A 16,557-nucleotide genomic window follows, 5' to 3' on the forward strand; every position below is an offset into this window, starting at 1 on the left:
TTGCTATGTAACGGTTTAGAAAGCAGCAAGTCTATAGTTCAGCTCCATGTGGTAAAATTTTGCTGCCCCCACCTCTAAAGAGCTTTGCTTCATTTTCTCAACTAACTGAGATATTTTAGGAGATTTACAATATTAACCAAAAAAATGTATCCTTAAGAAAGTTATTCTAAAGCCAGAAACTCCAACCTGTTGTTTTTACTCATTTTCACTGGCTATAAAAATCACATTCCCTTCTCATGGGAAAATGTGTCCTCAACAATTTGAGTGCTTTCAAATCCCTAGGGAATAAAGTGCTACAAGAGTTGTAAAAGTCTTCAACTTCTATTATATTTTGAAAAACTACTTTAATGAATTGCATCATGGTCACTGTATTTATTTTTCCTAAATATAGAAACTATTTTCATTCAAATTTAATGACTTTTAAAATAAAAGTAATCTACTTGATTGCTTCTACCAGGAGCATACACAATCCAGTAATGCTTCAGAGTTAGTACTTTATGGCATTTTTTCATCCATAAACTACATCACAATCTCAAAGCTGTTCCTCATATTGCATGAGAAAGACCAGAATGCCACGTAGGAGTTATGGTTGTTACGCAAAACTAAAACGAGACATTTCTTTTACTCATATTTTATTTTCGGCTCTTCCAGTCTTGGAAGTTAAGTTACAACCATTAATACAGATGGTAACTTTTATTCCTGCAAGGCAAGTATAAAGTGGAAAGAAAGCAGGGGCACTGACCTTTCCGAAATCCCCTTCACTGCACACAGCAGTGTGCTCTTCAGTCTCTGTGCCTTTCAGCCTCAAACTTCTTCCAACAGTTGCGTCCTCAATCCCACCACGGGATGTTCGTGTCTTTTTGTCTCTTCCCCCAACACTTTACATCTAAACCGTATTATGCAACGTCTTCAGGAAGTACAAGAGTTTCTCACGGGCCTGCTCATAACCTCCCTGACTGACTAATCTTGTGGCAGATCCAGTAAATAAGAAAACAGAACCAGAATTGAGTAGACTGTAACTTCCCACAAACAAAGGGGACCTGAGATCCGGCAAATCCCAGTCAAAGAGTACAGGTGAAAGAAGCATTTCCTCCATGCTGCTTTAAATACAAAGGCCACAGCTGAAATTCTTTATATATCGAAGAAATGTTGCCCTGATAGTGATTTTTACAGACCTAGTTTGAACTGCCCTTCCTATCCAACAAGAAGAGTGGAAAAGTACAAGCCAAATTGTTACTCAGACCACAAGCAGCTCATGGAGCATATGGCCACAACTTCCAAGTATGTGATTTTGGTATCTGGCAAGAGAAAAAGCTAGGCCAGGTTTAAAGTGTTTTGACAAAAACTCTTTTTCCATTTGGATATCCTGGTTGTGAAGTTAAAATTATTATCAGAAAAGATCATATCAAGATGCTGTCACCAGTATCAGAATATCTACGAGCCAAATGATTAGGGGATTCCTTTGGCATGGAATGGCCTACTAGACCACATCAAACCCCATGAATATGTCCTTTTTCTGCTAGTTTTTAAGACACCCTTACAGTAACAGGCACTGCAATCACCCGATAGCACAAAGGGCTTACAGGCATTGACTTCGCACAAAATGATACACAGATGCTGCATAATTTTCCTATCAACACAGTAGGATTACTACATTCTAGCCAGCCTGCAGGCATAAATAATAGAAAAAGCACAGGAGCTATGTTAACCATTACAAATCTGCATATTTAAAGGACTTGAAATGAAAAGTGCCTGTGAAAACTGAATAGTAGCATGTATTATTGCATGTGGTAGAGAGTAAAAACAGGGGACTTAAGATAGGGGTTGCTTTTTTTATTTGTACTTTTAATATTCAGTGGCTAAGTCAGATTATTGCTGTTCCTAATCTGACAACAAATCTCATAATTTTAAAAACAAGGTCAGATGATACATCATCGACTGAGGTACTCTGGATGTCTTACAAACATCACAAGATGACTTCAGAAAAGCAGATGTGACACGCCGCTTTAGACATGGCACCACGACAACTGCCTCTTACTGAGGTTCGCACGAGTTCAAACTGCAATCACACTTAGAACAGACTCTGTAAAACCGCAGAGTGTTTTGCATTTGTCTCAATTTCCATTCCTCAACATTCAGACAAGGACCCATGCCTCCCCTTCTCCCCCCACCTTGTTATCTGTTTCTCTAAGGGTTTGGCCAAGAAGAGACGATGACCTGGAGTTCTGGCAATTCATTCTGGCCTCAGAATCAAAACAGCATCACTGTCTTCAATGCTGTGACCATCAAACAATAGTCTGTGCAAACTCAGGTCTTAAAGCTTTGTAAACTCATTGCCTTTCAGTAACCTTACACTTGTACAAGAAAGAGAAACTTAAACCCCACAACTACAAACACAGCAGTAATAGAATTCAGTTAATTTTGAGTTGTACCATTAAAACCTAAAATGTGTTTTCAGCTACCTTCTCATGGATGTAGCTGACTTTCCCACTAGAGCTTTCAATGCAGCACGGAGTTTATCAGAAATATCCCTTTTTCAAACTTGTATCCAACCACTCTCTCCCTCCTGGCTAATAACGTGGGGTTGGTTTAGGTTTGTTTTGGACTGTTTCAGGCTCATGTTCAGAACGTCATTCCTCCTGAGTTCTTTGGTCCCTTCACTTAAACTCAACATTCTTAACTGAGCTTGATTCATGTTTCTTCAGCCTCACAGAGCAGAGGGCACTTTGCTTTTCTGCAGGGCAAAAGGTCTCTGTGAGGAAAAAGCTGAATTCCTTAAAAACCTCTCCCTTGTGCCCTGCAGGAATCCAGAGCATTAAGAGTAAGAATCTATATAGTGCAGAAATGGGGAAAAAACTGTACACTTTGCTCAGCCTTCTGTTCTTCTCATGTGGACTCACACATTTGAGTTGAGCTGTATTTGAGTTGCCTTACTGAGGGCCAAGGTGAACAGCCACAGTACTTCAAATTAATATTTTAAGTGTCCCCCAACTCAAAAACATCTTTGTAAGATTCTTACCAAAAAATATTTTGATTGATAGAACTCCTCCATCCACCAAAACAAGAACTTATAACAATTAGTATGTAAAATAGATTTTCGGAGCTTCTTTTCTGAACAAATAATGAGAAAAGATGAATCACCACATTATTATACAAACCAGTTTTATAACTTTCACATTTACAAATATACATGTTGCTCAGAAAAAGCCAGAGTTTTTCAGACAAGAGCAAAGAAAATAAATCAGATACAGATAATTCAAGAATATATTAACAGTAACAAAATCATGAATACATAAAGTAAAAATGAAAGTTTGCTCCAAGCCAGTGTTCATCCTTCTGTATTCATCTCAGTCCTTGATTTGAGGTGCCTCAGTGAAAGCTATTGCTGAATAAAAAAAACCAGATGTATGCAAGAATGACATAGATATGACAATTTCTAAAAAGAGATGTCATCATACAGATACGGGAGCAGGGTGCTCATGAATACAGCCAGGACAGCAGTGCAGAGAATCATGAACAAACAAATCACATTCCACGCAAAATGCATTCTGACACACTTTACATATGTAAACCTGTGTGGAAAAGACAAAAAAACAAGTCAAATGAGAAAGATTCATCACCGTTACAGTACTACAGTAGGGCAACATTTGTTTCTTCAAGGCAGTGTAAATTGACTGTATTGCTAACATCACAGAAACCCAATTGAATTAAAGTTTCTAACAGTGAGTACGCCCAAGGGGCTGAGCTTGAGTCACTGTAGATGCTTCCCAACGGCTGAGTGGAAGCTTATTTATGAAACTCTCTAGGAAATCTCCTCCCACTCTTTTACAGACTTTGCACTGTAAGAGGCATGACTCTGTAACAGAGAACTCCAGTTAACCAGGACATAAAATTCCACAAACAATCTTCTGGTCTTTAGCAGACCATAATAAAGGATCATCTACTTCTGACATCACTCAGTGCAAATTCCAATGCAATTCAACATACTTACATTTTGATCTTTCATTTCTCCCTGGCAGCCTTGACAATACCTAAAAGCAAAATTGTGTCTTTTAACTGAAAAAAAGTGTCAAGATTGTGTCAAACAGTATCTAAAAAGCATCTCATAAGTCGTAACAATTTATGGCAATTATTTCAGCTATTCAACTGAACATACAGGACAACTGTTAATGGGAGCTAAGACCATTTCTTATTGCCAGAGGGGCCCAAAAATGCCCAGACTTTCAACATTGTCTCCAGCAGCAGAGAAGCTGCTGCCAGTTATTTCTGTGACAATAAAAAAATAATTGCAGGGTCCACAAGTACACTTATTGTCACAAATATAATTTGCATACCGTTCCCCCTGATATTCTTCCAGAGGAACTTCCTGGAAGGCATCCAAAGGAAACAAGTGATGGTAAGACCGAGCCAGGTGAGGTGCAGACACTAATGTAAGACCTGCAAATAGAGATATCAGAAGTATTACAGGAGAGGACTTATTGAAAAGCTTGTCCTGTAAACAAAGTAAGAAGGAAAAAAAAATGATTAAATTTCTCAATGGTTCAGAGCTTTTAAGAATTAAAAACCATAAAATTATTTGTTAGCTTCCATAATCCAAACCTATAATACTTTCCATAATTAAATCCAAATATGAATTGAAGTAAAAGCAAATTGCCCAAGTTTCTAACTCAGTCTTTAGAAGTACCTTTACAATGCACAGTTGCAAAGTCAGCAAGTTTTTCATCCTCATGCCATAAACAAAATGTAACAGTAGAAGAGTCTTCTGATTAAATCTAAATGCACAACTCCTCTTTGGCATCAACGGTTCTGCTGTTTCACATCATCAGTTACACTGGTGCCCAACTAGAAAGCTCTGCTGCAGCCTGCTGTAATACTGCTGCAGACACACCACAGCCCTGCTTCCACTAACACAAGTCTGCTGCTTTTGTCTGGGACAGAGTTACATTTCTTCGTAACAGCTAGCATGGGACTATATTCTGGATTTGTGTAGGAAACAGTGTTGACAACACAAGGATGTTTTAGCTATTGCTGAGCAGTGCTTACACAGAGCCAAGGCCTTTTCAGCTCCGCACACCACCCCACCAGCGAGCAGCCTGGGGGTGTGCAAGAAGTTGGGAGAGGACACAGCCGTTACAGCTGGCCCTAACTGACCAAAGAGATATTCCATATCATGTGACATCATGCTCAACATACAAATCTGGAGGAAGAAGGAAGGAGGAAGACATTTGGAGTTACGGCATCTATTTTCTGAAGTAACTGTTGTTATGTGTGATGGAACTCTGCTTTTCTGGAGACGGCTGCTGATGGGAAGTAGTGAATAAATCCCTCGCTTTGCTTGGCCTCTGCTTGGCTTTTGCTTTACTGATTAAACTCCTTATCTCAACCCACGAATTTTCTCACTTTTACCCTTCTGATTCTCTTATCCATCCCACCAGGGGGGAATGTGTGAATGGCTGTGGGGTGCTCAGTTGCTGCCTGGGTTTAAATTGTGAAAACAGGCAAGTGTTAGCTGGGGTATGGGCTGGCACAAACTTCTTCATTGCTCACTCACATGCAGTGTAAGCTTCTGAGCTCCTGTTCTGCTGACAGCTGCGGAGAATCTGTTGCTGATACTCAGGATTTCTCCAGTTACACTATTACCTTGTTGAAAACAAAACTCATGCTGATGTGAAGACCTTGATGTGAAACTTGGACAAGGTGACACAAAACTAGAATTATTTATTTATCTTGCCAAATGCATGCATCTTGATAATACCTATGACATTTCAGTCATATTCCTGTAGAAGCTAACAGGACAGCTGTCACTCACACAATATTAGTACTATAAAAAATGCTAATCCTCCCTCCCACCTTCATTAAGGGGAGTGAAATTGCACAGCCCATTAACATTTGCAAGACCAAGGGGCTTTCATTTACCACGCTAGAGCCTCTCATGTGTCACTGTTTAGACTACCCTAGGGTTAAACTTTGAAACCTTTCCCTCGCATCCTCCCAGAGGTGAGAGGGTACTTTTATTTCAAAGCACTCTATATTTACTTTTACTTCATAGCACTATATCTTCATGGTCTTGCACTGAGGAGTCTGAAACAGCAATATGCCTGTTAAACCAGGATTCTTGAGGAAATTACTGCTATTCATATGTGAATCACCTTTCTTCACTACTTTGCTTTAGGGCTTTTAGTTTATAACATTATACTAGGGAACATGATACAGCTTTACTGTTACAGGTATAGTCCTGGAAGTCCCTTGTATGAAGCTGATATCCTAGAACGCAGAAATGCAGGCTTCTTTAAGCAGAGCTGGCTTTTAATTCCTCAGTATAGCTGAATTTTTCTACCCTTTAAGTGTCTCACACTAACATGTAATTCATATGCTCACCTCTTCTGGCTACTCACCACAGATTTTGCATTCCACAGGAAGTTCACAGTATTTGGCTCTGCACTGGGGACAGAAATATCCACCCAGCGTAAGACCCGGCTCACTGCTGCTTTCCAATTGCCTAGAGGAGAGAGACACAATCTAAAATTGAAGAGATAACACCATAATACTCCGTAACTACAAATACTGCACAGTCCTCAAAATAAATTGTTTAAAAAGTATCAGTGGCTTCCATGCTTCTGTGTGTATTGAATTGTCAGAAAACAACTGAGAAGGTGAAATATCAGTAAACAGATTTATCTTTAGAGAATAATGTTATGAAGGATAACAGCATTAGTATTTCTATGGAGACACACACAAATATTCTATACTGACTTCAAGATGCACAGTAGTACTTATTCTTTCAAACAGCAGACACTGTTTTCTTCCGAAACTCAGAGTCCCAAATTGTCCTTGAAAACTATGATTCCTTTCATTGAGAAGAGCACTGGCATGCTAATCACACAAGACCTCTATTTTAAACTTTCATTTAAAGTCACATTAGTGACAAAGAATACTTTATTCTAGATAATACCCTTCATTCTCATAATTATCTTTACAGCAATAAAAATATTTGAGTCAAGAAATGCAAGTAAAATAAGTAGTAATTACTTTAATAACCTGCAGAACCCTTGTGTTCTAATCACTGCACAACATCACTGAAAGCCACTTACTACCTTCAAAAAAATTTAAATTTTAAAAAGCACATTTACCAGAGGTAACTATGGGCACATACTGGATGTGCAAACAGGAATAAAATTTCTACTAAGAAGTCATACGACTTTACTTTTTTTCATTTTATTTTGCAATATTTCCAATGTAGAGCATATTTTCTTATTATGACTAATTACCATCGAACTGTGATCAGCTTGTTGAATTCTAATCAACTCTACTTACGCCATGCTAAAGGATGGCTTTGCATCTTGATCAGATAGAGAAGCAATAGTATGCTGAGGGAAACCTGAAGAGAAAAACATCTCATATTACCAATTTTAAACATGCAAGTAATCTTTCATTTTCTTACTTCAATGAAGAAGTTCAAAGATTATTACAAACATTAAGGCCTGTCTCTTTTTTTGTTTGTTTGTTATTACAGGAGAAGTAATATACTCTTAACTAGGTATCAAATTCTTCATAAATGTCTCTACCTACAACCACCAACAAATCCCTCAACTGAAAAAAAAACATTTTCACAGACTTCTTGTTAACTGAAGCTTGCTGGCACCCCATTTCTGAAGGACAGCTAAAGAGAAAATTATGTGCAATGGCAGGAAAGCAGAAAGAGCACTACAAGAATGAACACTTAAACAATGGTTTCTGATGAAGGGGAAAATGTTTTTATATGCAGATACCAAGTGTACATTCACCTTCCAGCTGCAGCATATGACATATGGACTATAGCACTTCAGAGAGGCTGTAACAGATATCATTCTCTCTACCACATATTTTTTACAGTGCACGTCAAGCGGGCAGCTGATTTGTCCAACTGCTTCTCAGGCTTTAACTTTAACAAGTAAATTTCTTCAGTGTATAAATGTACACATAAAAATACATACATTCTTATTTGCAAAAACAGGTGGATGAAAATGAGAAATCAGTGCTCTAGTTCATGGCACTCAGAGTTCCTATTCTGGTTTAACTCCAGTCTCAAATTTACTGAGAAATACGTCAGGAGAAGAAAAGGTACCAAATCCATTTGTTGAAAGAACACAACAGTCCTCCTAAAAAATATATTCTACATGGCCCAACAGATAGCTCTTACAGGCAATTAAGCTTATAACAGCTCCCTTCTGCAGGGAGAAACAAAATAGTCTTTCACCCTTCATTTCTAAGTATTACATTTATAACAATTACTGTAAAAGCAATATCTCTCCACTTTATTGTTCCCAATTGCAGTTGACTGATTTGTCTTATTTGTTTTAATTCTTAACTTAATAGCTGACTGCTCTGCAGGAACAACATCAAGAAAATGTATGTCTATTTAGCAAAATAAAAGTTAAAATTTTAAAAAAGCAATTGTGCAATGTCTTTATTATGCTTCTAACTATTTGTATAGATTTAACACAGAAGACACAAAGAAAGAAAAAGACAACATTCACAAATCTTTTGCTAACACTTAATCAAAACCATATCCTACCCATTCGAATAAGGGAGCACTCAGAATTTGAACTGGCAGGTGGAGGACTAACATGATGCATCAGCAGTTCCTTATAGTGACTTTCATCTAAAATAACGTGGTATGTTCCTGTCACAAAGAAAGAGATGCCTTACTCTCGGATTATAAGCAGATAAAAAAAAAAAAACATATTCTCCAAATGACAAAAAAGAACTTAGGTTAACAAAAAAAAATGCAGCCAACTCTGTTCCTAAATAACAGTCATGTTAATGCTACTGAAAATAACAAGCTTTAAAATTAATAACACCAGGATGTTTAATTAGATACAAAGGCCCATAGCTTTTCTCCAACATTACACTGTAGTAATGATATTGTAAAAGTTACCACTGCAGAAATTTATATTAACATGTTGCATTAATTAAGTTCCACATCACAGAGCTTTATATGTGGAACACTAGGTTTGAAAATGTATGTATTTCTTCTCTCTAGAGATGCAGCTACAAGCTGATATGTCCACTAAATACTTTGTATTTTGTAGATTTGGGAAACCTTTAAATTTTCTGCCAGCACAACAGAATATTCATCCTTAAATATAAAAATGCATTAAAGAATAAATGACAAATTAGTTATTTACGTTCTATTTTAAAAACTACTGAACTTCCGAACTACTGAACTTCAGATACATACCACCAGTTTCTCGGGCAAGGACTGTACAAACTCGAACTTCAGCACTTAGGCCGATGACAGACACTCTGATCTTAACCGCTTTTAAACACTTCAAAGGGAAAAAGAAAGCATGCTTAAATTCACAGGCTGAACAATAAAAATGTTCAAAGTTTTAAATGTAATTTAATTGGCAATGATGCTGCAACTGTCTGTTTTTAGTCTAATACCTTGGATATTCAATATAGTAGTCAAATTTATCTTCTGTGCATACCTTAATTAGATCATAGATGTTGGCTGGATCACATGTCGTCAGACTGCTGAAGACTATCAAAACCTCTCTGCTTGTATGTCCTGGCATGTGCCTACAGAAAGTATACAGTTAATTTGCTTCCGTACACTAAGCTACTTGTGTATCTCAAAGTTTCCAAGAACTTTATGGTACTAAAATCACAATATTATATTATATGAAGTTCCTTACAAATTATAAAAGACTGTGGTAAAATCCTTCTCTGACCACCAGAATTTCACCTTCCAAAAGCCAAACCTTTCCAGTATCTAAAATACAGTATTTGATTGTGTAGTGGTTATCTGATTGTTTTCTCTAAAGCTTAAGTATCCCTGTATCTCATCTGTACTCTCATGGGTAAAATTCACCTTCAAACTAACAACACTGTGGTAAGGCTTCCTGACTTCTTAAACTAAAAATCTCTAATCACTTTATGGGTGTAAATCCATTACTTATAGCTACTGCCTTTTAGTTCTTAATGGAAAACTCTCTTCCAACTAGTCATTCACACAACTTTTTTGATGACACTGACTACTAGCTTTGTTCTGTCCGTGTTTCTATCTATAACTATTTACTAAAACAGTCTTCCACAAATGCTTATTCCATCTCAACACCTCACATAGCAAAGATGCTTTTTTAATCTATCCTACCCACAAATTTACCTTTCTAAAGTATGACAAAACTTCCCACCAGAATATTGTGATTCGGTGCTGCTTCTTTTCCTGTTCTTTCATCATTATTAACCCCTAACTCTGCCCTTTCTCATACCTTAGCTCTCTAGTAAAAAATAATTCCAAGGTCTTTCGTCACCATACCCATACACAATATAAAATTATCTACTTAGTTTTAAAATATTTTTGCTTTTTATAAGAGCACACCGCTAAATAGGAGCATCTTGTGTTAGCAAATGAACTTCTGCACTACTAGTACATTCAACTTCTTAACAGTTTGTATTGAAAGAGGATCTAAAGCCGCCTTTTAATGACGCAGGTCAGCACGACGCAAGATGCTATTTGTAAAAAAATAGTGTCTCTGCCACTCCAAAAATTCACAATCAGCATTATGCTGATTATGGAAAATGAAAAAAAAAGCTCCATGTATATACTAACTTTAAAGTCTGCATGGCCAAGTTGAGGGCATTATATAGAGATGGCTCTCCACTGCAGGTCATATCTGCCGCTTTCTTCAGAGCAGTTATGTGCTTTTTAGAGTTACCTGTAAGTGAAAGAAAAAAAAACAATTCACCTGAAATAACAAGAACTGAACTATTTAAAATATATATTAAATGAAGTGCACTTGTACAACAACAGTTTTCAAACTGTGACTTATAACTATATGTTTCTACTCAGAAATTGATCTCTTGATGAGAATGTCGAAAACAATAGAACAATACGTCATCAGAAGGATATTTACTCAACAGGCACCTAATTGTCAGAAACTTTAAAAAGTGAAAAATAATAAAATCACTGTTGCATATCATTAAGTGCTTAATGTGAATGCGAAGTATCTCACAAAGTGTTTCAGCAGAAACAGAGTTCAGTCTCCTCTATTATCCTCAACGTACTGTTTGTGGATTCATTGATCCTCAAATTCCTTAATAAATTTGCTTCAGTTTTAATGGTGAATAAAGAGAAAAAATTAATACTTCATTCTGAAGCCACACAGATTGCTAGTGACGGAAAGCAGGAACCAAAGACCTGGTCATATCTCACAGAACACACAGTTGTCATAAAATGAAAAATTAAAAAACAGGGTGAGAAATTAACTATAGAGGAAACAAAACTTATTTTAGTTGCAATCTGGATAAGACTTGATTACAAACAAGCATGCAATGACAATTCTAGATCAAAACAGATCAATATAAAGACACTGGTTTCAGATAACTTACAATAACTTATCTTTTAAATCTCTCTTTCAGCAGTGTCATCCAAGTAGACTACATCAATGCAAGAGAATAAACCAGGTCCTCAGTTAATAAAACCAAACAATATACTACCTCCTTACCTGAAAGTTCAGTCATTTTTTCAGCTCTTTTACTCTTGGTTACAATTAAGCCAACCTGGAGAAGGGAAAACAAAAAAAAGGCAAAACTTTTATTAAGAAGTCTAAAAATAAGTTGATTTACATATTTGCTATATTTTGCCTAATACTTCTTCATGGATTGGAATTACTTAGCTATACAAAAGTTCCTGTAACAACAGCAGTACAACACTATGCATCACTTAACACGTTTCTGTATCTCATGTACTTCTGCCACATGGCACAAAAATAAATCTTCTAAAATTCTAAGTGACAGAAAAACAATAACATAAGCAAGTCTTCTGCACTAGAATTTACATTTAGGAAAAAGGAATAGATGGGTTCTTATTTTCATTAGGCAGAAACAAGAGGAGGAAGGGATGGGAAGGAATACATCAATTGAAAATAGTTTACTTAGTAGCGTTAAAAATAAAACAAACTTTTAAAATAGTTTTCAATTACTTGTTTCTTGCATGGTTATACATACCTGACTGATAGGATTTTGGTCAAAGTACTCTTCAACAAAATATTCCAATAACTATAAAGAAAAGAAAAGACTGTTAAAAACTAAAATGGTTTTATTCCACATGCATTAGGTAGGTGGTATTTGGAAAACATTCAGTATTATTAAAAAAAAAAAAAAAAGGAAAAAAAAAGGGGGGGAATGAGCCCTTCTCTACCACTGCAATGTCAGTTCTAGAAACTAGCCACATCTTATTTTATTCACTTCATCAACTGATGTTCTATATTACTGTTGGTTCAAATGGAGTTATAAGATACACCAAAAAGCACTAATCCATACAAAATCATCAAAACCCTGCACTTCAATGCTTAATGTTATCAGGGAAGATCATATAGTACAAAATGTACAGTTCAAGTCCTCCACAGCCCAAAGCAGCAATGCAATTCAACTCCCGTCTAGCATCCACTCAAACCAGAATTAATCAAAACACAACTGTATAGAAAGAACAATTCTAGATGTGTAATGAAACCATCTATTATTTTCCCATCCCTCATTAATGGCAACAGTTTAGCTTAATTTGCACATACTTTTCATAACGTGTCTTCCCACAGTATGTCCTTACAAAGTGTTTTTACTGTACAGAAGTAGTCATGCAAGGCAAACTAATGTCACACAGATTTTACTATTCAAAATACGAAAAGGTACAGACTGGCAACAGAAACAAGGGAGAAAAAGCAGGGATGAGAGATGAGGCTATGCAAGTAAGCTAGTCACAGGAGACTGCCATTCTTTTAAACACAAAATGGAACTGGCTTTCAGAGAAACGATGGATTAATAAGAGAAAACTTTTGTACAGAAATACCTTCAAAGTGCAAGTAAGTCTGTTCGGTTTTAAATCTTGATCCTCCATAGTTCTTGATCCATCAACAACCACATAAAGGTGACGCATCTGCATTATCACCATAAGTGACAGTCACAGAACAGATATTTAAACGAACTGTTCATTACTCCATTGACTTAAAAAAGTAACTGCTTCCTCTCTCAAAAATTCTCAAACAGGAAAAATTCAGTACACTGAGCTATGCAATCAACCCCAACAGAAAAGTAATGCATTTCCCACTTTTCCTTCAAGATGCAAAAAAAATACTATCTCAAAAAATGCATACTATTCTTTTCCTTTCATGATAAGCTACAAAACATGCACAGTTTGCACCCGCATCTCTTCATCTGAAAAACTCAGGGTTGTATAAAGTAAGGTGGTTATTTACAACTCATCTCAATTATGGCCATTTTTCACATGAGGAAAAATCAACAGTGCAAGTGGGTGCGATCTGACTGCTGTTGCAAAACACACCCTGGTACAGCAAATACGCCAAACCTCCACTTCTGAATACTCATGCTTTGCATCCCACACTGCCAATGAATAAAGAATGTTTTAAAAAAACAAAACAAAAGAAGTTGGCGGAAAATGCAAGCTTTGGTCTCAAGCACATTGCCAGATTAGGCACACCACCTCTATTCAAATAGTTCTGGACTCAGGACAGACAAGGGTTAAGACACTAACATACCATTCCAAGTCGAACTTGTCCATGGTGTTCATAGAGTCTAATAAAACAAAAAAGGATTTAAGTACGATGCAAATAAATTGATGGTTCCTAAAACAACAGTCTCAAAGAAATCCAATACTAGACTTCTGGCAAATATGAAGCAATAACAATCCAGAGACACTATGTACACAGAAAAAAAAGACAATTCAATCACAAACAGATTTCATGCCTCGCAGAAAACAAACAAAAACTGTTTCTTAATACCAGTTTAATGGAACTTTAGATTTTCATCCAAATTTGAATATTTTAACATAATCCGATATAAAACAAATCTAGATTTTACCTAGCAACGTTTCTGACCATTCCAAATAGGAATCGGATGCCATGATACCAAAACGCAGCTTCAAGCATGCCTTGTATACTAAAAAACATGTTGGATGATTTTCTCGAAGCAGTACAGATTGCAATTGCAGCGTTTTGCACCATGTTGCATCAGGTTAAGACCGCAGCTTTTCAGCTAGCATACATCTGGGGTACTTGGCCTGTGCATGCTCAGTCTTCACATATATAAAAATATATTTTACTATGTTTTCTAGCACAATTAACAAGTGGTAGGCAAGATGCATGCATCTGGAGCTCTGAAGGGATAAAGAACACAAAAATACAGGGCATTTCAAAGAGATAGACACAATTTCAAAGCAGTATATTTCATGATGGCAACATATTACAATTACAGGAAAATTTCCAAACGGTTTAATGAGTACTGAAGCAGCAATAACTTGAAAGTCCACACCCCACCCTTTCAAGCAGTAAGAGTTTTGTTCATGGGGAGGGGTTGTGGTTGCAGAGACAGAGGGTTTTCAAACTGGGTCTTCCTTTTTGAAGTGATATACACAGGTGTGCTGATGCACTTGCACAACCTCCAGAACCCAGTTCCAGAACTATTAAGTCCTTAGAACTGACCAAACCAAAGCTATTGGCGGGGTCGGGGCAACACATAATACCTTTTCCTCTTTGCCTTGAAGAGAATGTCCTCGATGGTCGCCTTCAGCGATCCGGACTCATCTTCTTTAAGAATCTCCCTACGCGAAACAGATTGTTATTGAGCAGAAGGGAGGTTTTTCTCGCCATTCACCCATGAGGTGAGGAGAGAAAAAGGAAAGAAAGGAGGAAAATCTACCATGTTCTCTCGTAGCCTCCCTCCCAGCGCTTGGTCCGCTCGGGCTCGTCATCCATCTCTGGTTCGTCCTGTCGCTGCGAGGGCGCCGGCGGCCGCGCTCCTCACCACCCCGAAGGCCGCTTCCCCGGCCGCGGAGCCGCAACTCCCGCCGGAAGGGCAGCCCCGCCACGGAGCCGCTGCGGGGCACAAAGGGCTGTGAGGCGGGACCGCGCCGCCGCTGACCAGGAGCGCCGAGGGACCCCAACCTGCGCGCCGCCCGCGCCGCCGCCAGGCCCGGCCGTCCCGCCGCGCCCGCCCTCCGCCGCCTCGGTGCGCCGCAAACCCCGCCCGGCTGCCGCCCGGGCCGCGGAGCGATGGTTCCGGGGCGGGCCTGCCGTGCTGTCGCAGCAGGGAGCGGGGCCAGGCCGGGAGCGCCGCGTTTGGCTCCCCGAGGTCGCGCCCGCCCAGCGCCACACGGGCCCGGGGGCGAAGCGGAGCGGCCCCAGCGGCGCCTGTGAGCGGGGACCCTCGGCGCCTGGAGCTGAGGAACTCATTGCTGCCGCTACAGCTAAATACGGGATATTCTTCATAAACCCATCGAAATACTCCGATTATTAGCATTGGTGGCACAAAACCACGCCGCGCATACATCGCTGCTGTGGCCGTGGAGCCGGCCCTAAGTTTCTGTCAGGTCAAACTGGCCCTCACTCATCTCTGAGGGACCAGTCAGCAGGACTGAGGCACTATCTGGTTTTTCATCGTATTTCTGTAATTAACTGGAGTAATTTCAGTATTAACAGAAGAATCCATGAACCTGGAAAAAAAACCATTATTTACATATGCTGTAGCACTGAATTTTAATGCATAATTATGCTCATCAATTACTTAATGACAGTAACTGCCTGTTATCCAAGTAGCAAAATCACTGCTTTAACTCCGTTCTGGAATATGGAACCTGGAATTCATTAATTGCTGTGAAGTTTAAGGTGTATTTTCTGTCATTTTAATGTGCTCACGGGAGCAAAATGAGCAGTGCAGCAATACAAGTTTTTGCAAACATGCAGAATAACCTCACCATATTCAGAAACACCTCTTTCAAGCTGGTTTCTTGTTTCACTGTGACAGATTTCTTTGGGGATTTATTTCAATAAACTACCACTACAAAGCTGTGAACAGTTAACTGGCAATGGCACTTAAAAAGTGGGTTGGGGTGATTCATATTCTACTGAGTGAGTATGCTAACCGCTCTGACCAAAAGAAATGTAGTTTTTCACTAAATGTTGTGTATGTTCAATTTTTCAGATATCTTTACATTTACTATTTGCCTCCTTTGCAAGCACACAATTTATTTCTAAAGGCAGCCAGAAAGATATCAAAAGGATGCTAGTTCATACCCAGCAGCTCTTGGCATTGCAGATTACAGCAGAGAGATTTTGAAATATTGATTAATGGAGCAGAGTGGTTTCCATTCAAGATACTGTGCTGGACGCATTCTAATCATACCTGCCAATTCAACTTTAAAAAAGTTTATTTTTGGTCTATAAAATAGTACAAGTCTAGACTAGAAGATGGTGCAATGTAGGGATTTCCTAGACATGGAAACTTCTGAAGCTACAGCATTTAATTTTCATTTGCTTCTCAAAATAGGGCAACAGGATATTTTTTTTGCACATGTAAACCTCTGACACTAAAAGCATCAAGGAGCAAATCAGTCACAGTTTTAACACCCAGTAGAAATACTGGGGTTTTGGTTGCTACGCAGGTCTGGGAGAGGCTTTTATGTTCTCTCCACAGAAGAAATCTGAAGCACCTGTAATAGTGATTATCTTCGTGTGCAGGCAGAAAACAAGTCATGCTTCTCACACTGAAAATGCATGGTTACAT

At 38.3% G+C, this 16,557-nt stretch overlaps 1 protein-coding gene across 2 annotated transcripts; it reads right to left on the reverse strand.

The window, feature by feature from the left end:
* Nucleotides 1-3,211: 3,211 nt before the first annotated feature.
* Nucleotides 3,212-14,985, reverse strand: GTF2H2 (general transcription factor IIH subunit 2). 2 transcript variants are annotated; one of them, XM_080362747.1, is made up of 15 exons: nucleotides 14,695-14,985; nucleotides 14,519-14,596; nucleotides 13,536-13,572; nucleotides 12,830-12,916; nucleotides 11,992-12,042; nucleotides 11,490-11,544; nucleotides 10,595-10,700; nucleotides 9,471-9,561; nucleotides 9,221-9,308; nucleotides 8,555-8,662; nucleotides 7,315-7,378; nucleotides 6,396-6,499; nucleotides 4,335-4,437; nucleotides 3,992-4,031; nucleotides 3,212-3,572 (listed from the first exon to the last, which is right to left on the reverse strand). In XM_080362747.1, exons 1-15 carry the CDS (start codon nucleotides 14,748-14,750, stop codon nucleotides 3,453-3,455), a joined length of 1,188 nt encoding a protein of 395 aa, XP_080218873.1. In that variant the 5' UTR covers nucleotides 14,751-14,985; the 3' UTR covers nucleotides 3,212-3,452. The 2 variants fall into 2 exon arrangements, with proteins under 2 accessions (XP_080218873.1, XP_080218874.1); XM_080362748.1 differs by lacking the exon at nucleotides 3,992-4,031.
* Between the last annotated feature and the right edge of the window lie 1,572 nt (nucleotides 14,986-16,557).

Source organism: Nesoenas mayeri (genome assembly GCF_963082525.1).
Source record: "Nesoenas mayeri genome assembly, chromosome: Z".
Taxonomy (NCBI): Eukaryota; Metazoa; Chordata; class Aves; order Columbiformes; family Columbidae; genus Nesoenas; species Nesoenas mayeri.

Bases quoted from the DNA above. Each gene is read 5' to 3' on its own strand.
- GTF2H2 (XM_080362747.1), bottom strand. From the start codon at position 14,750: ATGGATGACGAGCCCGAGCGGACCAAGCGCTGGGAGGGAGGCTACGAG. The intron at 13,573-14,518 runs GTATTATGTGTT...TTGTTTTATTAG, and splicing joins TTCAAGGCAAAGAGGAAAAG to ACTCTATGAACACCATGGAC. The intron at 11,545-11,991 runs GTATGTATAACC...TCCCTTCTCCAG, and splicing joins ACCAAAATCCTATCAGTCAG to GTTGGCTTAATTGTAACCAA.